The sequence below is a fragment of the Anguilla anguilla genome, chromosome 3 (assembly GCF_013347855.1).
Source record: "Anguilla anguilla isolate fAngAng1 chromosome 3, fAngAng1.pri, whole genome shotgun sequence".
Taxonomy (NCBI): Eukaryota; Metazoa; Chordata; class Actinopteri; order Anguilliformes; family Anguillidae; genus Anguilla; species Anguilla anguilla.
The window spans coordinates 21,361,667-21,383,633 of NC_049203.1; the positions used below are offsets into that span (position 1 = coordinate 21,361,667).

Below are 21,967 nucleotides of genomic sequence, written 5' to 3' on the forward strand. Positions count from 1 at the left end.
CCGCTCCTTCCTGTACCGCCGTGGCTCAGAGTCGAGCTGCCGCCGCAGATCTGAGTCAGCTGAGGCTCGGAGCGAACTGTCATTTTTAGCGTAGGTATGCACGTCCCTCCCATCCCGCTGAGCTTGGTTTGTGAGTTTACTGTCGTTATGCTTATCATTCCTGGCATTCTTTAACAGTGAGAATCAAGGTCGGTGCGAAATATTCCCGAAAGCAACGACGAAAATAGCAATGCGTTTGACTCTGTTACCGGCATAGTGATGGGGAGATAAGAGGTGCAAAATCCAGTCCCTGTCACTGTTCCCCTGAAACTCATGATCTATGAAACATTACAGAAACAGACTTTTACACGGAAGGAAAATTCACATAAAAAGAATTGTAGATGTGCAATGTACCTTACCGTTTATGACAAATTATTTTTTTTCAATTTATCATTATTCACCAACCTTACTATGAGAGAGACCCTTACAATTCAACAGCTTTACTGGGACATGTGATTTTAAAAAGCCCCTGCTGTTAGCTGGTTGATGTTTAGCTTCCATGTTGAGTTTACTGTCCCGCAAGTATGCAAAAGCATTCCTATCTTCCAGAAGCGTCCAGGTCAAGCATACTGTCCTGCAGGTAACCTAAAGCATCCCTATCTTCCAGAAGCTTCCAGGTCAAGCTTACTGTCCTGCAGGTAACCTAAAGCATCCCTATCTTCCAGAAGCTTCCAGGTCAAGCATACTTTCCTGCAGGTACCCTAAAGCATTCCTATCTTCCAGAAGCTTCCAGGTCAAGCATACTGTCCTGCAGGTAACCTAAAGCATCCCTATCTTCCAGAAGCTTCCAGGTCAAGCATACTGTCCTGCAGGCAGCCTAAAGCATCCCTACCTTCCAGAAGCTGTCCACTTTGCCATAGACCAGGGACTGGTTCTGCCTCTTGATGTCATCAATGCGGCTGATGTCGCTGGCGTTCAGGTGCTGCTCCACCACAAACCCCAGGAAGGTGTTATCTGGAGTGTGAGCTAAAAAGAGACAGGAAGTGAGAGAACAGACAATTTCCTTCCTTTACCAAAGGTGAGTCTCTTATAGATTGGCTCACACTTCAACACAACGGCGCACATGTTGCTCCCACAGTTCAATCACAACACTGATTAAAAGGCAATTAACAAGTAATCAGAGATAAGCATGAGACATTCAAGCAAGAAACACCCTTCTAAATAAACACCATTTTCTTTACTGAACAAGCCAAAGTCCAACCAAAGGAGGGCTCTAGACTCATTCTTTACCACCGAATACATTTTCTTTTAAATGACTAAATACCACATGTAGCCAACAGACTAACAAAACAAAAGCAAGTTGAGTTGAACAAAGTTCTCTGACAGGCTGAACAGACCGATTCACGCTTCACACTGACTGACATCCCTCGTGGCCATGTGTTGGATCTTCACTGTCACAAGACCAACGGGCCAAGGGGCCAAACGGGCAGCGCTGACTTGGCAAAGGCTCCGCTTGGCGAGGGCTGTGCCATCTGTTTCCGAGCACAGACACGAAGACGAGAGCTTTCTGCCTTTCGCCAGGAAAAAAGCGACAGAGGAGATTTTTTAAAAATGCATTCCGCGTGGAAACCAAAGCAAAGGCCAGAAGTAGGTTTGCGGTCCCGAGTTCTTACGGAAGCCACGGGGGGGATCCACTAACGGGTCTTTTTTTTTTGCGGGAATACAGACCTGGCAAATTTCAACCCGCCATTTTGTTTTTTCTATTTGCACTTGGGCTGCTGCTGCTCTGTGCGGAACATTCCGGTTCTGCTGTGACTCTGACAGCGTGGAGGACGAGGACACGCCCGGAACGGGAGCGCTGGGGCAGGCTCGCCACCCATCACTAAGTCTGAGGTGTAAAATGGAAACGTTACTGACAGAAGCCATCAAATCTCTCACTTATGCGCATGGGCAGGATGGGACAGGAGTGATTCAATCCCATCACCCCTTGGGTCTTTATCAGCGCTCAGTTATTCAGTAAATGTCTAGCTCCAGGGCAATTTACGTCACTTCTTCAGGGACAGTCGTCTTGTTGAAGGAGACGCCTGTGGAGGCCTAGTCAGGACTGTTTATTTTGACTGCAAGCATCTCACAGTCCTCACACCAAAAACGCAAGTAAACAACGTTCCGAAGAGTCATTAGCGCTGAATAAATCTGGGATAACGACGAGGCGGATGAGCAGCAGGGCCAGTGACAGCGCGGAGCGTGAAAACAGGGCTTCCCGTGATTGGTCGGCAATCGAATGCAACGGCCCTGGATTCAGCCACAGCTTCTCTCATTGGCCTCTCTGGAATACGCAGAACGTGTGGTAAGTCGGGCCCGATCGGCGGCAGGGCGTCGACGGCCGACCGACCGGGCTCTGCGGCGGGACACGATCCGGGGACAGAAGGTGAAACCAGGCGAAACCCGTCGTTTCCGCCGGCGACCGGACGCCACAGTAAAAACAAACCAGGGCAGACGGGCCTCCGTCGGATGAGCTCACCCCAGCCCGAACGCTCTCGTTACGTTCGGCGACTGAAAGGCAAAGCCGAAGAGAATTATATTACCGCCCTGAATTCAGTCTTTAATGCGAGGGGAAGGATCCTCCGATTCTCTGGAGGGAGGGCCTGCATATTAAACTGTCATTTGCTAAAAAGACAGAGAGAAAAAGCGCCCGACGCGCTAACTACTTTAGCTGCTAATAAATGTCTGGCAACATTTAAATGCTGTTATTACCATAAGACCAAACAAAGCGTTTATTTTAATTGCAGGCCAGGGGAAAGATAATGACAAATTATACAGAGTGAATGAAGTCGTCTCTCTGTTTGTCTCTCTCTCTCTCGTGTCGTCCATGAACTTAATTCCTAAAATGCCTGTCAGGAAAAGGCGAAGCTGACATTTTGTGTCCCTCCTTTCAAAGTGCCCTCAGCTGGCCTTGAAATTTATATCAACAAACTGGATAATGTTTGTCTGCTGGCAGCCTCCCTGACACCGTAGCCTTCCATTTCACACAAGCACACATTACGCTCATCCCCACAGACAGACATCTGACTAACAGTAATGAGAGATGCGTCTCCTTGCAGAGGAAAGATCTCGCTGCATCCAAGCGAACTGACTGCCACTCGCTGACTGCCAACCCCCTAGAATAAAAAAAACTTAAAGTTTTAATGAAAAACAGTGTCTTTCAATGATTAAATGTGAAAAATAAAACTGTACCTTTATTATGGTTATTTCCACCCAATAAAAAATGTTTCTTTGTGCACAACTTGGCCAGAAATGTGCTTTAACACCAAGCTTTCATCTTACTGCATTTCATAATGGTGACATGTTTCTTTTGGCCCAAGCTGTTAACTGGTAAAAGGAAGATTTACTGTCCATCTGCCTGAACCAACAGTAATTGGCAGTTTTGTTTTCTCTACGAGGCTTCCAAACGCAGAGCGAGACACAGAATGCTCTATAATTAACACACAGAGCCTGTTTTTTAATAAATGGGCTCCATTTTGGCCCTGTATAAACGATGAATTATTTTTTTTCCTGGACACAAAGAATGATGTTATACCATAACAGGATGTTCCTGTTATGCTTTCTATCCCTTTGATCTGAATCTTCTTTCTCTTTCACAATGATGACAAGTACTTCCTCGTTAAAATACTTGGTAGGGTTATTACACAAATTCATATCCACAGGGTGCTCTGTAGAACATCAGGCTTCCAAGGGACCTTCGCCCTAAAATCTACTTTTGACTGATCTGTGGATGGATCAACCACAATATAAAGAAAAGATATTGATATGGAAATATCCATATTACTGGGGCAGCCGCAATGCACTCTCAGTGTGATAGTGATATATAACAAGAGTCAAAGCGATAAGTGAGATATCTAGACAATCACAACCTTAAAAAAATAGTTTTTTTAAGCCTCCAACAGCAGAGAGACTGAATTAGGATGATGTTGACCTTTAAAGGCCAGAAAAGGGCTGTGTCAGCAAACGGATAAAAACTAAGAAAGGACTGCATTTAAATCTAACCTTACAAACAGAACGAAACTTTGCAAACGATCAACAGAGTTTTGAACCCCTGCCAAACAGAAAAGAATGTAACCCTGCAGATCTGCAACGTCGATAGTCTAAATAGTCTGAGATCCACTTCCTCTTTGAGTTCTGCGATCACACATTTCCTTTCCACTCAGGAAAGGCGACGATCGGCCGGCAGTGGTGGGGCACGAGCATCGGGGTACAGCCTGCTGGGTGTGTGTACAAGTCCTAGGCTTGGTTCGGCCCTTGCAGAAGGCGTCTGGACCCCATCGGTGCGCAAATGTTTCGATCCCTCCCGTACCCTGGGTGAAGCCACGGGCAGCTACCCATCACCCCACGCAGCTACCGGCCACGGCCTGCACCGGCAGGGTCCGGATTCGACCCGAGGCCGCGGGGCTAATCCGCGCACCACGCACCACACCGCACCGCGCCTTAACCAGGTGAGCCGCCAGGCAGCCCGTTTAATGTCAGCAGGATGACATCTGACATCACACGACAGCCGAGCACAGCTCTCCCTCGGCCGTGCCAGCGTCTCTCCAGCTCCAGCGATCCCTGCCAGCCTGCGCGGACGGTAACGAAAGTAACTCAAGACTCCGGGATCACTTTCCTCACGGCCTGCCGCTGGGCATAACGCTCCCAATCATAAGCCTTCATCAGAGGCACGAGGCAGTCCAACACATACACTGGTGAGAATAAAAATGAGTTTAATCCATTTTAGAATAAGGCCGTAACATAACAAAATGTGGAAAAAAAAGTGAAGGGGTCTGAATACTTTCCGAAGGCACTGTACAAGTAAAGGCATCTGCATTCAGTGCACCCCCCCACCCCTCGGTGACGTCTTAGTTTCTACAGGTTTCTGTGGATCCCCGCACAACAGTTTCTCTGGGAACCCGAGTAAGGATGGAGATCCTCTTTCTTAGTAAACGCATTACTGCGTCAGAGATCTGGCCACATTGGATTCAGGGCACTCGTATTTGCTTTCAGGTTAATTCTTAAGACAAATACGTCCAGGCTCTAATATATATGCTCATGGAAATGAACTGGGCCCGGAGCGACAGAAGAAAGCAGCGCTGCACGGAGAGGACAAAGGCTCATTCAGGCGAGCAAAGATTTCCACCCATCGCTGCTTTAAAGACCTGATACGGAGACTCGCGTCTAACGTTTCCACTTCAAGGGTCTGAAAGGGAAAATTTACACCGGGCAGGCGTAACTCTTCCCCCCAGCAACGCTATCCATCTCAGTTGCCCTAGTGAGGAAGAAGGGGAGAGATTGACTTACGGAGCATGGTGTTGAACTGCTGGGGGTTGAGGTTCCACTTGCCCCAGGGGGTCTTGTGCCCCTTCGATTGGGCGTAGTGGGCGTGGTTGAACTCGGGTTCGGTGCCGAAGGAATCCAGAACTCGCAGCATACACCTAAAATAACAGGGGCAAAAGGGAAAAATCTGTTTAATTGAAGCAAACTGAACGCACAATTACAATCACATTCTAGAAGGTACTTTAAATGCCTCTTTGAAAAAAGTGGAAGGTCCAAAAGATACACCACGCATCACCAGTTACAGGATCCACCTTAACTAAGAGAAAATTTAAATGAATCTTTGGTACTGAGTCGGTGCCAAAAAGTAGAACAACGTAAATCACCAGGCCCAGGAGCCAACTTTCATGTTTTTCCACAGCTGTCAGATTGAAATACTTTTACTTTCATTTCAATTTTCTCTCAGTTAAGACAGCTCCTGTACCCGATGATTTATGTTGCTCTGCAGCCGTCAGACAGAAAGATTTTTCCATCTCCAGTATTACTCCCAGAGTTTGTCTTTGCGCTCCTTCTCAGCGGCGGGCGAAGCCGGATAAATCTCCAGGCGGCGGCGGCGGTGCGATAATTAAAATCAATAAAACTCCAGAGAAATCAGACCCGAGCCGTGAGCGAGCGAGGGCGAACGAGACCAGGCTGAGCGCGCGCTCGCTCCGCGGCTATCCGCCGCTATCTCTGCGCCCGTCTGGAATTCGACGCACGCGCCCCGAGGGGGGGGCAAAAAAAAGCTATTAAAAATCCTGAAAACCGAAACGAACGGATCTGCTCCTCCCCTCGTGTCCGACCCACTCAAATAAAGGCTGTAATTACAGGGATTTTATTTTATTTATTTATTTATTTATTTATTTTAACACAAAGAAGGAGAATCAGCTCCGGTGGTTGACTCCTTCATGTCGCCCGCCAGCCGCAAGCGGTTAATCATCCATAATGAGAACGGGCATAAAACATTAACGTGCCGGTTCGGGTCTTGGGTTTCTCGGGCCGCGCGACGACGGCGGTGTGCCGTTTCAAGCCCGTCAAAAGAAACTTTCGGCAAATTTTTTTTTTTTTTCGTCTGCCGCCGCGTCTTCTGCGCTGATTTGGAACGGTGACGACGCCTCTCGAGTTACTGCCGCGTCACCTGCACGACGGGCGCGTGCGAGAACGCGACGGACCGCTCTCTCCTCCGAAGCTCCGGCCCGCAAACTGACGACTGTTTCAGACTCAAACGTAGCTCGTGCGCACACAACCTCGCATTTGAGCGCCATTTTCTTCGTTAATCTCAATCACCAATCATTAAACACGCGGCAATACACCACGAGAAGTTTGTCTGCGCCTGGATTGAAAAATCCAGGTTTTAACTTTGGTGACTGTCAACCATAGGGATTCACATGAATAGTTATCAAATAGTATCTCTCCTTGGGCAGATACCAGTTTTAATGTGAATCCCTACAGCATAGCTGCATCTCAGCTGCCTAGTTAGAGTCTCTATAAAACACGATGGCCTTGGCTGAGTGCATGCACACACACTCCAGACATGACAGAGGTCATTCCAAGCCAAGGCAAGCCAAGCAAAACAAGTCATGTTTGTGTTGTAAAATGCCAATGCGAGAAAATGTGCTAACAGTCCTAACTCGGCTGCTGAGAAAAGTCCTTCAAATAAGAAAGAACAGAAACGTTCACCCCTTGCGCTGTAAGCAGGACTCATCTGCACGGATCTCATCAGGCAGTCAAGGGATCAGCCCCAGCATACCTCCACAAGATATTCGAACCCTACATGCCAGCCAGATCCCTCCGTTCTGCTACCTCAGGACGCCTGGCACCTCTCCCTCTTCGCACCTGCGCTTCCAGAACACGTCTCCTGTCTGTTCTGGCCCCACGATGGTGGAATGACCTCCCCGTGGAGGTCAGAACAGCTGAGACACTGACCCATGTCAAGCGATGACTGAAGACTCACCTCTTCAGGCTGCACCTCTCCCCATCCCTCCCTTCCTCCCTGTAATCTCTTAAATGACTGTAAGCTTAGGGTTGTAACTAGGTAGCTGTTTCATAGGTGACTTAGTTAATGCACCTGTCTTAACTACTGCTTGTATTTTTCCATAGACTGCGTTGTTGCTGTTCTCGTTTGTGTTAGTGTTAATCAGTTTAACCTTCAGGGTCTAAGTTTAACTATGCGGTTGTTCCCTGCACTTGGACCAGTACTTCTCTCTAGGGTTTTCGTCATACTTGTTCCTGGTTATGGTTATACACTTTGTTGTACGTCGCTCTGGATAAGAGCGTCTGCCAAATGCCTGTAATGTAATGTGGATCTTTTTCATTTATTCTCTTCAAAACAAGACAATATGGGATTTCTGCTCCTGTCATAAGCTGGCACACAAAAACCCCACACCGGTCGTGCATTTACAAAGCAGCCCAGCTGATACCTCTCCAAACAGAACACCGCCCTAAAGGTCTCAGGAAAGTCAAATCATTTGCTTCCTGATTGGCAACCGGCAACTTCCACTATTACTGGAAATGAGCAGCGCTGCTAGCAGCTCTAACAGGATGGAGGACAATACGAGAGCTGAGAAGGTTGTTCTCCGCGAAGGTCGGTGGTGTAGTATAATGGTTAGGGGACTGGACTCGTCACTCCGAGGGTATAATTTGGATTCCTAGCTCACGCGCTGCCTCTGTACCTTTCAGCGTGCTAATCAGCCTGAATGCACAGCTGTAAATCTGTGTTCAGCCCAGAGTTACTGTAAAACCTCTGAATAACCGGACTGGCAAGGAAAACCGTAACAATCCAGTTTCTCGTAAAACAAAAGTAACACGACAGGAGGCACGCCGCAACCTGACCCCTCAAACGAACGCGCTGGCTGGCTGCCCCCGGTAGGAAACTCAAGGCCGTTAGCGATCCGAAGCTATTGTGCCAAAGCTACTCTTACACACTGGACGCTCATTCACCAAGCCAGCGGCCGCCAAACTGGCACAACGACATCGCACAATGCTACAGCGGAGCGGGGTCGCTACTATTTCTGCAGCCCAGGGCGGTTCCACGGGAAAACGAAACCCTGAGAATGCATTCAGCACATAACATCCACTTGCTAATAACCAAAGGCAAGCCATTGACCTACATTGCATTACATTCATTTAGCAGGAGCCCTGACCCAAAGCAACTTGTGATTTATACAAGTAATTCTACCAGACCTGGCTAACAACAAACACAGACCAGTGAGTAAAGATGCCTCCTCACTGAAGCGCTAATGCACATTAACTATGCTAGCCAAGAGCCAGAGTACATATTCCAAATAAGACTACATCCATGACAAGTCCTAAGAGAAACATGAGGCCATAAAATTGGTACGGTATGTGTAACTAATGAAGCAGGAACAGGCCACTCACTGGTAGTGGACCCAGGATGGCCCCAGAGTCTTTTTGAACTGGCCCAGGCCCACAATGTCAATGTATATGAGCTCCACCACCTTGTCCCCTTGGGTTGGACAGCTGGACTTGTTCCCCATCACCCTTCTCATGATCCTGTAGAGGAAGTACAAAGAGAAGAGTTTACTCACATAAACGGACAGCACAGAGGAGTCTGTTCACAGAAAGGTATGGAGGGACAGCGGAGAAGGCCGTATTCATAAAACATACGGAGAGAGGACAGGACTCATATAACAGAATATAGATGAGCTTCATTATAAAACAGAGAACAGAGACCCGTTTATTCTTAAAACAAAGAGAATTCATTCATTTAAAAACAGAAAGAACAGAGAATTGTTTATTCGCAAAACAAACCGAGAATAGGGATGAGTTTATTAATAGAACAAACAGCAGAGGAGTGGCATGCATGTATTCATAAAACATACAAAGAGAGGAATGCGTTCCTACTGAGACAAAAGCATTAAAGCACGGTGTGCTATTTCTGCTGTGAGAATCCCGACACACCAAACAGCTGAGAGGCAAAGTAGTCTAACCTTGTGTTACCGCAATGGGATTCATTTCATTTTATCTTGATCATCTGACTCCAAAATAATATTTTAACCTTTCCTCGTTGCTAACAATTGTACATAGAAGGAGACTACAAATAAAAGACGATAGCCTCTTTCCGCCAATAGTGTGGCTCTATACGGATCGCTACCTTTCTTGGTAGATGCGGACGTGCCTCTGGCTTGCGTAGCCTACAAGGCTACTATGTGTATCTTGCAATGGCACTAGTGTACACGCAAGTGACCTTAAAACCTTTGTTAAAGCTGGCTACTCATAGGTAACTTGCATGAACTACCGTCCCCTTTCGAATGGTGTTCAAAGATGTCTATTCAGCACCCATTCAATGACACCAACTTGTTCCACGTGTCATCAGCTTTCCAACAACATCAAACATGATAACTCTGTACGTGGAAAACCTAAGGCTGCATGCGATGTTAGCTCAGTAAATGACTGTAACTGTGCAGTATCAGACCTTGCCGACTCTCTGTCAGCACAGCAAACACAGTCTGTCCTCCTTTGGGGGGTCTGACACGGGGCAGACTTCCGTAAACCACTCTACACTCTGTACCGACCGAAAATGTTGCCTCAGATCTAAGTCAAATCAGTGGTTTATGTAGCCCGATATGTTTACAAAGGCCCTTCAACAGCACCCGACTTTTAACTTCGCTGTGAAGGACGCTATTCATTCCCCGCCAAGCACATCGTCGTGCGCCGTTTTCTTTCCGCGGCCATGAGACGACAGCGCACGCCAGGAATCCGCGGCAGCGCTGCCTCGGGATTCGCTCAGACGAAGCCAGCGATGGCTGAGGGCGAGCGGCGTTCCGGCGCGGGAGAAAGAGAGGGAGGAACGCCAGAGCCGCACGGCTCTGTGAGGCAAAGGGAGGAGCGGGAAGAGCTGGCCTCCAGGCTTCTTATGTCAACCCGAACGATTTCCTCCCACGCTCGGAAATCCCCACAGAGCGCTCTGCGGTTATCAGACACAAAACATCATCTGGAGGAATTTCCTAGGGAAAGTTTGATGAATGCCTCCTGCCAACCTAATGGCACACACTCCGTTCTGGATATTAAAAAAACTACACCTGGATCAGCACCCTAAGCAAATGGAGTGGCCAAAAATAGCATTTAGCAAAACTGCAACACCGCTGTCCGTGATGTCTTTGACCTCTTAAACTGATAAAAATCTAAAAAAAATTCAAGGCATTTGAATACTAGGAGTCAAGCTCTGTTGTAGCACCACATAATGGCTCAATAGTCCAAATACCTTGCTTTCCAGGCCTACACTGGCCACTGACTGAAAGGAAACAACCTTCCTGGACTTTTATTTCAGGCTGAGACAAGTCTTTAGTCTGTTTAGTCTGTGATCAGGGGACGAGTGGGAATGCCCCTGTCTCTGTGAGCTAGACTGACTCAGTCTGTATTCATGGGGTGAGGGGATGGGTGTTCAGGGGATGAGTGTTCAGTCTGTGTTCAGGGGATGAGTGTTCAGTCTGTGCTCAGAGGATGAGTGTTCAGTCTGTGCTCAGGGGATGAGTGTTCAGTCTGTGCTCAGGGGATGAGTGTCCAGTCTGTGTTCAGGGGATGAGTGTTCAGTCTGTGTTCAGGGGATGAGTGTTCAGTCTGTGTTCAGGGGATGAGTGTCCAGTCTGTGTTCAGGGGATGAGTGTTCAGCCTGTGTTCAGGGGATGAGTGTTCAGCCTGTGTTCAGGGGATGGGTGCAAACAGGATGTGCTCACTCTTTGAGCTCGTTAATCGAGGCGGAGACGCGGACGTCATGGCCCAGCAGGTAGAGGGTGGTGATGAGGTCGCTCCACTGCACCAGTTCCCCTAGGGGTCCCCCGCTGAAGGCGTTCTCCGCGATCTTGAACCCCGACTCCTTAGTCAGCAGGCCCAAATGCACCAGGATCTGAACACAAAAGGACACAGGCACTTGTGGATGATGTCACATGACCAACATACTTTATCTCACACTTGTCATTTGACTTTTAAGTGCCCTTTTCAGAAAAATTACCATTAGTAACTTGCATGTCATCATCAGCTATGAATGTCTAACGTCTAACTGGACCTTTAAAATCGTCTGTTCTTTGCTGGCAAAAGAAATGGGTTCCTATGAAAGCTGAGGACATCCTTTAGCTACATACTGTATATAAACACAGTACCATTCTCCAAGTTAATGGCCTTGCAAAGAAAATCTCTAAATGTTTGGTATGTGCAAACAAACACTTTGCCGTTGATTACCCACAGAACTCCCTTCAGCATTTAAGAAATCCGTATTCCAGCAGGAATTTTTATTCTTTTGTGCGAACATGGTTACAATGGAACATCCGTAATGGATGACTGGTCAGATCGTTTACATAAAGATTAAGAAGATCAGGGAGAAATGACTCATCCTTCTTGGAAGATCTAACTACAGCATCAAGCCAAAAAAGCACAAGTATTTACCAGCGGTTGACAGTGTGACAGTAAAGGTAATATTTGTTCAGTAATCCCGCTATTATTTCTTCACCCATAAAGTAAGCATCACTGAAACATAAACCCATACTCAAATATCACAATGGTGCAGTGCCTATTAGGCAGACACCATTTCGTGCTAAAAAACAAAACAATGGGCGTATGAAACGTGTCTCTGTATTGTGCACTGTAAAATTAAATACTTAATTTGAATGTATTTGATTTCTGTATTTGTTCAATAAATATGAAAGCTTATTCTTCTGCCTAGTTGGCTTTGCAGAGGTTAGGTCAGAATAGTGTTCACTGTGTGAACTGTTCTTGGCTAGAAATAGCCTTACAAAATAAGTATTGTACCTTACTGAACCTGTGTTTAGCAGTTGTCTATGACCATGAAATGCACTTTTTGTATGTCGCTTTGGATAAAAGCGTCTGCCAAGTAAATGTAATGTAATGTAATGTAATGAAGGGTTGTTTTTTTCCTTCATCCAACATATATTGGTGGGAATATCACATCAAGAACCCTTTACAAGTATTATGAATTGTATTTTGAGCTAAGAGAATGCCTTCATTCCTAATGCTTATCACCTAGAGAGGAACACTTGCTCTATAAGTCTAAAAGCATAGACTCTCTGGGGACTGTACTGTACCCTTTGAGGCAGGGGTGCCACGCTAAATCCCCAGGGGGCCACAGTATCTGCACATTTTTGTGGTTTCCGTCCAATCAGCTGCTAAGTGGGGCCTCTGAGGACAATGTGTCTGGATTCTGCAGCCAATCAATGACTTAAACGAGCCGCTGGTGCCGAGAACACCCCGAAAACCAGCAGACGCTGCGGCCCTCCAGGAATGGAGCTTGGCACCTGATGTGCTTCGATCCCTGATCTCGCCACTCCAGAGAAGAGCATTAGTGGAAAAGGCTATGAAAACTCTCCCCCTGTCACAGCAGGCAAAACACCCTACACAATCTTTAACACTCTCAAACGCTTTTTGACCAGTTGTCAGTACTGTTGACCTTCAGTGGGTCAGTATCCCTGTTAGGACCAGGTTACTGACCACCTCATACACTCCGTTTCAGTCAGTAGTGCTGCTGCCAGTCTAACTAGGATTTTGTTTTTCTTGCACTCAAAGGGCCATATTTACTAAGGATCTGTGGGCCTTTTATAGACGCTAACAAGACAAGTAGTGTTTTTCCATATTTACTAAAGTGCCGCATCGGAGCTTTTGCGCTGGAAAAATAACAGAATTGGGCATCCCTAAAGGCAGCCGTGTCTGTTTTTTAACGTCTGCAGAACAAGAACAGCTTGGCCATTCTTACAAGGAGACATCGTCAGCACGCTGGAGTAGGGGAGGGTCGCCATAAATGTGACAGTTTTCGGGTTTTGCTCATTCACTCAGAAAACACTTAGCCTAGCGCTATGAAATTTTACTTCAGACAACTTTGGTATGTCAATAGTCATCAGCCGTTTCAATTACATAGATAACCTAATCGAATTGGATACAATTAAAACCAAGGTCAATATGATTGTATCAGAGGCGTGGAAGAGCTGTAAGAATAAATGAAAATGCCCTGTAATGTGCGTACGCAGGTTTTTTTTCCACACATACTAACGTTACTCAAGGAAACACATTTCCGATGGCGACGTGAGACCAGCCACATCCTCGGATTACGAAGCACGGGGCTTTACTCGTGGAAAAAGACTGCGCAAACACTGGCGCGCGGGCAGCTTCATAACTCACCATTGAGTCAGTTGTGGTAATGTCCAAACAGATGAGGAGAGCTGCTTTTGTTTGTTTCTTAACACCCAGGCAAGCGTTTACAAAGCAAACAGATGACCATACGGACCAATCTGGCGTGTGCGTACCATAAATTCTTGTGACCGGGTAGCAGTTTCTTTTCCATTATGTCAACATGTCAACATGGCTGTATCAACACAGCAAGCAAATTAGCTGAACACATTTAACATTAAACATGGAAATAACTACAAACATGTTGATGAGTAAAATTAATTTCTTTAAGAAATACTGAACACCATTTAAAATGCTCAAAGTCTCCCCCAAAAGGGCACTACATGTACAGTAAATGGTTTTCAACACCATCTAGTGTCCCTAATCTCCAAATCTGAAGCCCTGTCCGTGACCTCCCTGGGTACCAACCCTCTCGTTTTCTCTTTAGATGGCACTCTGTAAACATATAACAGCAAAAAGCATGTTGTTATAGCTGTTTATATATTTATACATATGGGGACATCATGCTTTTGGGTCAACTAGCATCCAGTTCCTGCTGGAATACATTTCAAAAACCATACTAACATTTTGGGGACAGAAAACCTTTTTAAATGGTGTACGATTTGATTTATCACAAATAAAAATAAAGGCTTATACCCAAAAATTACTTCCAGAACAAATTTTTACTCAAAAGAAGTATTTCTCGCAAGGCTATCACATTGCTCTGTTCCTTTGGGAGGCAGTAGAGGACAGTACTGCACATGTACAACATGAAATGGCTATGGTAGCTGCATTGAGTTATTGACCATGTAACAGCGTTACATTTATGGCGACTCTCCCCCACATTTAAGAAAGGAGAGAATCTTTTTAAATGTTTTTAAAACACGACTCATTCAGCTTTAGGAGCAGTTGAGAGACGGTGACTCTTGAGATCGGTTGGCTATTTAGTACGGAATTAAACAACTTGAAATATTAAAACTGTACTCTGAAGTTTTTTTTTTTACTAATGAGATGTGTTAACATTTAAAGGTGACAGCGCCTCCATGGATCCTGACACCAGTCCAAAACCCGACTCCACCACAGATGGAGCAGTACAACAGTGTCGCTTTCCTGCCATGCGCGAGCCACATCTTAAATACTGGCGGTGATTTTAAATGAGCTCAGCTGTGCACGTTTACTTACCCAGTCTCAGTAAATACACCGCTAAATTGAAAGCGTGTAAGCGATGCATCGTTTTGCAGGCACCGCCGGTAATTTGCGGCTTGCTCCATAAATACGGCCCAAAGTGTTCATTAAGCCACAAGATAAAGATACACACTTCTTCACATTCATAAACAGCTAAATAATGATATCTCGTTTTGCTGTAAACTAGGCGATTTCTAAACACGAGCACCGGAGCGTGGCGCGTCCGCTCTGTACGGACAGCCACTTCTGATTGGCACACGACTAAACGAGGGCAGCTCAACCCTCTACCTTCTCGCAGGCTTGCAATTCAGCCCTAATTTGGTACACCGGGTTCTTACTAATTAGCAGCTCAACAAGATCTCTCGCTGTTGAGTGAGATTTACTTTTTTAGGGTTGGAGTGAAAACCTGCAGCAGAGCAAATCTCCAGGAACAGGGTTGGGACCTGAGAGGGTTGGGGCCTGAGACCAAACAATCACATATCAGAGTGGTTAAAATGTAAAAGATGTGTCAACTGCGCAATAAACATCCTCAAACAAGCAAAACTCATCGAAAACATTTTAGTTCTTTATGCACCTATTAAAAACCAGTGATTTTACTCGCGCAGGTTCTTTATCTAACTTGCCCCAGCGGAGGAGGGGCGGGGTGGGGGGTTTGGGGTTGGTACCTTCTTGCGCTTGCGTTTGCTCAGGTCCTGCTTCTCGGCCAGCGACTGGATGGCGCTGAGCCAGGGTTCGGCCATGCGTTTGATCCGAAGCGTCATCCAGCGGAACTCCTCCCGGCTGGACATGACCCGGTACAGGTCGTCGAAGCTCGTCCGGATCTCCGTCTGCAGGGAGGGGCCAAGCCGAGCGCTAGCGTCAGGGGCTGACGTCCAGGAGGGTCTGAGGCTTATTACCGGTGGTTTTAATTTTACAATATATGACATGAGAAAAGACATTATATAAAGCCAGGTAAGGAATGCAAGATGGCCATCTCTGGAGCGCTCACCCACAATACTATACTTACTGTATAACTATGACTACTGCTACTGCTACTACTGCTGCTACTGCTACTGCTACTACTACGACGACTACTAGGCTACTAATAATATTTACTCCAACTACTACTACTAAAACTAATAATAATAATCATCAATACATTATGATGTATTATAAATATGTTGTTAGTTCCTCTCTCTGTCTTCGCTTCCTAGAGACAGAGAGAGAGAGGAGAAATGGGACAGCCTGGTCTCACCTGGCTCTTCTTCTCTGCTTCCTCGTCCAGGTTCCTCTGCCTCCAGGGAAGCCGTGGGCACCAGTTCTCCACCTGAGCGCACAGACGGCACAATGACACAGCTCTTCTGACCTTTCACCCCATTTGTTAGGCTACACGTTCTAACATGCCACTTCATCCAACCGGTCGGGTTTACATTTCATTTTGACGTTTACATTAACGTAAGAAGCCACACGCTAACTGCCACTGAAATACAGTCATATCAAGGAGTTGTACACTAAAAAAAATCTTGCTTTTGTTATTTTTTGAGTAGGTTTACTTAAAAGTATTTTACAGAACACCATTTTTCATTTTACAGAACACCTAATTTTTTTAAATGGACACACATATAGCCCCGCTTACTGTATAGTGCATCTACTGAAACACACAGCTGAGGAACAAAATGGCACCTAGCTTCCAAATGAAGGCTGTTTCCTCAAACACATATTTCTGCATTTGGGGCTGCAGGCAAACACCTGCAGGTACACTCAGATTTGAAGCTGTGCAGGACTCACCTCACTCAGGTAGATGAAGGCTGAACAGGTGGAGCCGTCAACACCATAGTTACCGTAGCAAGTGTCCGACCGCCACATGTCCTTCATCCACTGAGAGGGAGAGAGAGGGACACGTACACACGCATGCACGCAAGCACACGCACACACACACATGCACACGCACACACAAACAGACACACACATACATTTGCCCATAAATACACATCCGGAAAAGGATGCAATAAACTTCAGCCCGACACAAAGTTGCACATAAAACACGTGGCCTTGCTCTCACTGTAGGGTGAGACCAGTGCATGAATCATGCCCACAGGGGTCTTGCCTCACCTCATTCACACCCCCCCCCCCCAGGCTAAGGAATGTGGAGAGGTATGATATCAATAGATAATTTACCGTAGAGATTATTTTTACATCAGCAGACATTTCAGGCAGTTTTAGTGGAAGCAAAGCTGGTTCATCCACCGGAGAAATTCCACAGCAGACTGACAGGAAGGCTAATGTCAAATTCCTTTTTAATAATCATGTTTGTCTGATGTTAAACATGCAAAAAGAGGCAACACCAGAGGCAATGATGCTCTAAGTAAATTAATTTGAATAAGGATATGGCTTACAAGGGCTAACAGAAAAAAAAACTCTTGTAAAAAGGTCCTCTGTCAACAGGTTTGTCTGTAGAACCATTTACTGTATTTTTCCAGTTACCAGCAAAAGACTGCCCTTCAGCACAAATAAAATGCTGAAGGTACATCTGAAAGAACTCATGCTTTCCTAACATGGATATAGCCATAGATATTCGTCCTCTGGCCTGGCAGAGTGTAGAACTATGTACTATTGGCTCTAAACTCAGTGAATGAGCCTCCATAAAATCCAATAAAAGTGTGTCATATGTGGACGCTCTCCCATTTTGCCTGCATCTGCACCACCCTGTTACACCCCCCCCACCCCACCCCGCCCCACATCTGAAAAAGCAACATTGCTCAACGTTGCTCAGAAACGCGTGTCCCTGCCCGAGTCACAATACGAGTGGTTTTCATTGGTTGTCTGTCCTGAACTTTGATGCCTGACCTCTGATGCGCCTCAGTGACGTCGTCAAAGAACAGGGTGGGCCAAGAGAGCAATGCGGTAACAGTACGGCACTTGAAACTCAGAGGTTGCTGGTTCAATTCCCTGGTTCCCGCTTTACTCTTGAGCAAGGGACCTGAATTGCTTTGATACATTTCCAGCGCTATAAATTGATAGCGTGCATTAAAAGCTGTGAAACTCTTGTACTAAACATCTACCTGTGATGGCAGTGTAGTGTCGTGTAATGGTAAGGGAGGGTGGACTTGTAACTCGGTGGTTGCAGGTTTAATTCCCCAGTAGGGCTCACCTGCTAAATGTAAGTGAGGAAGAGGATGCTCACCTTCATCTTGCTCTCGCAGTGGGGGAAGCCGTCAAGGGGGGGCAGCTCGCACTTCTCCTGGGCTCCACTCAGGAGATCTGGGGGGGGGGGGGACACACATATATGTTCATACAATAATGTCATGGGGGAGGCGGTTTATTGCATCATCAAAGCTCACCAAAAACAAACACACATATGCGCGCACACACACAGACACACACACAAACACACATAAACACAACCACACACACACACACACACACACAAACACACATAAACACACACACACACACACACACAGAGTAAGGAGGCACTGCCAGACCCACTCGAGCAGTCCTCGGCTGACCCGGCCTTCCCCCCGTCTCCCCACTTCACCCCAGAGGAGATGAAGTGAAGCTGATTTTGCATCGCTGCCCGCTGCCTGCCTTTCTGGCACGCGGCCCCGCTCGCTTTGCAAACCTGATTACTCCACGCAATCTGCAATTCACATCTCCAGGCAAAATGAACCGAGATCTGAGAAAACACAGGACAGGACCTCTCTGTGCTGCGCTTGGCCTGTCACTTTAGGATGGCTTTAAAATTTGCGAACGAATCAGAACGCCGCGATCCTCAGAACTCTGTTCCGGCCGTCCTTGACGGCGCTCTGTACCGGAAGGCGACCGTACGGCTCGACAGCTTTGAAGCTGGCGGGGGGGCGGGGGGGGGGGGCACCGCTGACTGGCCGTGTCTCCTGCTCATGTCTCCTCTCCTTCGTTCGCACAGTCGCTGCGCCGAAGGTAAGCCCTACAAACGCCTTTCAGCCGTCCGCTTCAGGAGAACGAGGGTGACCGAAAAGATCCTCTCAGACTATACATTCTGTGCGTTATTACAAGATCCTGCTCTCACCGAAATATACTGCAATACGGGCAGCCGAAGATGTCTGGAGACGTCCCCTAAGAACGGAGCAATACCGGTGGTTTGACATTTGATAGATACTGCATCCCCGACTGGAGTATCTCGAATGACAGATGACTGAAATTTTTTAAAATTAAAAAGTGTGCAGTAGCCCTCTCAAAGCACACGTCAAACCGCTGGCAATTCCATCCAATATCTACCTCACTTATTCCTGGTCAGGTTCGCATGGGGTGCTGGAGACTATCCCAGCATGCATTGGGGCGAGCATCAGGAATACACCCTGAGCAGGCCACTAATCCATGGCAGGGACACAAACCAGCAGCTCACAAACATAGCTATGGGCTACTTAGACTCTCTGGTTAGAATAACCAGCATGCCTTTGGACTGCGGGAGGAAACCGGAGTGCCCAGAGGAAACCCACTCGGACACGGGGAGATTCGGAACCCGGTACCTCCCGGCTGCGAGGAGATGGAGCTGCACACTGCACCATTAGCTAGGCCTTTTCACAGCTAATTTCCAATTTTCGACAACAAAAAAAACAGATCTTTTTTTTTTTTGCTGTAACAGAGGCATGCAATTTGTAACCCCATCGGGACTTTGGTGAGAGCCTGACACAACGCTCCCCTCAGACAAGGAAAGCTTTCTTTGATATCCGGGGCGTGACCGTACTACACCACCTATACAGCGCTATTCTTCACAAACAGCCCCGCACATCTGCCCCACCAAACAGGGCTTTGTGCCACAACATTTACAAACAGCAATAAAAGCCACAGAGCCCATGATGGAATCAGACAAACCACAGCCAAACAGCTTTTCCATGAGAAGGCGATAGTAAGTGCCAAAGGTCCACTCATAACCATCTAACAGATAGAACAGCTGGCACGTAGTTCATCGGCAGGGCGTTCAAAATTCGGGTGGGATAGGAGAAGCCGAAAGAAAAAAAAAAAAAAGCTGACCCAGTCAAAGTTCAAAGGTCAGCTCAAACAACCAGAGCTATGGAGTGTTAAAAACATCAGGAGCCACGGCATCGAGACGTTTTCCTCCACACAACAACCTCAGTGGTCCGCAGGGGCGGAATATCTGTTCATTAGGGCAGAAACAATGTCTCGCTCCAGCGATAAAGCCAGGTAATGAACCGCTGTCCTAAACCCAACGTAATTGGTCCTCACGGGGAAAGCATAACCGGTAATGATTTCTTCAGTTTTCCGGGTGACTGTGACTGTGGCTGGCACTGGGAATCTCATTATATGGCAGGCTTGAACAGTCAAATTAATTTAAGCTCAAGATTCTCACAGGTACTGTCCTCACCTTCTGCGGTGTCACCAGTCATGTTTCTGCATATAGCTTATTCCTTATTTTGATAGGCAGTTATTCAGACCATTTTTATTTTTTATTTTTGCAAAGATGGATTTCTTTCTTTAAAAAAATTTTTCCCCTGCCCTTGGTTTTAAATGATAATCTGTAAAATGCAATTATGCTGGATTACATCCAGCCCTCGTGTCAAATCCTCGTGATTGCTTGAACGTTCTTCTTCAACCCAAAACCTAACTCTGATTTCACAAGAACAGAGAACAATCACGACCTATAGAAGTGACAATGATGATTTAAAACATGACGTCAAGGCAACCGGTTGTGCAATTTCCACGACAAAGTTTCACAGTTTCTTAACCATTGAGGGATTCTCAGAAACGCATACCTCTGCGGACACACACCTCCGCATGCGCATACCTGCGCAGACGCCCGGTACGTGACATTTCCACAGAGGGCTGACAGGCGCTCGGTGAAGGAATCATCTGAGCTGTTGAAACCCACCGAGACGATGTGTAATCAGATGCGACCCAACACACCTTCCGTCGATGCGCAAGGCTGCGAAAGGAAGGGGCTTGTGGGAAGTCAGAGGGGCTCTTCTCTCATTTGCCGAATGTCTGTCGGACATCGTGTTTTTGCAGATGCCGGTCTACACGTGCTCTCGCTATCACTCAGGAGACCACCGCTAGCTGCCCCACGGGTACAGCTTGTGAAGTTGGCTGGCCCGGGCCCACACGGTCCTGTGGGAGTTGCCTGCCAACCACCTGGAAGCTTCCAGAGTGAATACGCAGAGCCCGTGCAGAGGTGTTAGGTACCGACAAAGCCGTTGAACCCTCAGGTGACAAGCTGCTCCCGAGAGGAGAGGAGAGGAGAAACGAGGAGAGGAGAGGGAGAGGAGGGGAGAGGAGAGATTAGGAGAGAAGAGGAGAGGAGAGGGAGAGGAGGGGAGAGGAGAGGAGAAACGAGGAGAGGAGAGGGAGAGGAGAGGAGAGGAGAGGAGAAACGAGGAGAGGAGAGGGAGAGGAGAGGGAGAGGAGGGGAGAGGAGAGGGGAGGAGAGAAGAGGAGAGCAGAGGAGGGGAAGGGAGAGGGGAGGAGAGGAAGGGAGAGGAGAGATGAGGAGAGGAGAGGAGAGGAGAGGGAGAGGAGGGGAGAGGAGAGGGGAGGAGAGGAAGGGAGAGGAGAGACGAGGAGAGGAGAGGGAGAGGATGGGAGAGGAGAGGGGAGGAGAGGAAGGGAGAGGAGAGACGAGGAGAGGAGAGGGAGAGGAGGGGAGAGGAGAGGGGAGGAGAGGGGAGGAGAGAAGAGGAGGGGAAGGGAGAGGAGAGACGAGGAGAGGAGAGGGAGAGGAGGGGAGAGGAGAGGGGAGGAGAGGAGAGACGAGGAGAGGAGCAGAAAGGAGAGGAGAGGAGGGCAGAGGAGAGTAGAGGAGAGGAGAGGAGAGGAGAAGGGAGGGGAGGAGAGGAGAGGAGAGGAAGGGAGAGGAGGGCAGAGGAGAGGAGAGGAGAGGAGAGGAGGGCAGAGGAGAGTAGAGGACAGGGAGAGAAGAGGAGAAGGGAGGGGAGGAGAAGAGAGGAGAAGGGAGGGGAGGAGGGCAGAGGAGAGGAGAGGAGACCACCTCTCTGAGATGCACGAAGAACGGCAGATTTACCACCCTGAAACACCGGGCCCGCATATTCACGCGGCACGCACTGGCAGTCCGGGTCACGCTAGTCCCCGAAGGACGGCATTCCCCAGGCCGGCCGGCTGTGCAGCAGAGCACCTCGTAATCAGAAGCCTGGAGCTTCGACTCACAGGCGCTGCTGCGTAACTGCATTATGGCTTAAATGGCCACCTACACGGGAAGGATACGGAACAGGTCGCTCCGGCAGACGTCATCCATTATGCAGAACAAATCCATAACAAGAATATGAATCAAATGATGATACTGTGCCCTAATAAAGGCGTCTCATTTCTAGGAAAAACAAATGTGGCAATTCATTGCCGT

At 47.5% G+C, this 21,967-nt stretch overlaps 1 protein-coding gene across 2 annotated transcripts in view; it reads right to left on the bottom strand.

The window, feature by feature from the left end:
• LOC118222127 (alpha-1,6-mannosylglycoprotein 6-beta-N-acetylglucosaminyltransferase A-like) overlaps positions 1-21,967 on the bottom strand; it is a 77,615-nt gene that overhangs the window by 16,737 nt on the left and 38,911 nt on the right. For both annotated transcript variants that reach the window (XM_035407463.1, XM_035407464.1), the window contains exons 4-11: positions 17,801-17,877; positions 16,405-16,494; positions 15,872-15,943; positions 15,303-15,464; positions 11,016-11,185; positions 8,698-8,832; positions 5,308-5,441; positions 872-1,005 (exon numbers count right to left, since the gene is read on the bottom strand). In XM_035407463.1, the coding sequence (XP_035263354.1) occupies positions 872-1,005; positions 5,308-5,441; positions 8,698-8,832; positions 11,016-11,185; positions 15,303-15,464; positions 15,872-15,943; positions 16,405-16,494; positions 17,801-17,877 (974 nt within the window). The remainder of the gene's footprint in view (positions 1-871; positions 1,006-5,307; positions 5,442-8,697; positions 8,833-11,015; positions 11,186-15,302; positions 15,465-15,871; positions 15,944-16,404; positions 16,495-17,800; positions 17,878-21,967) is intronic.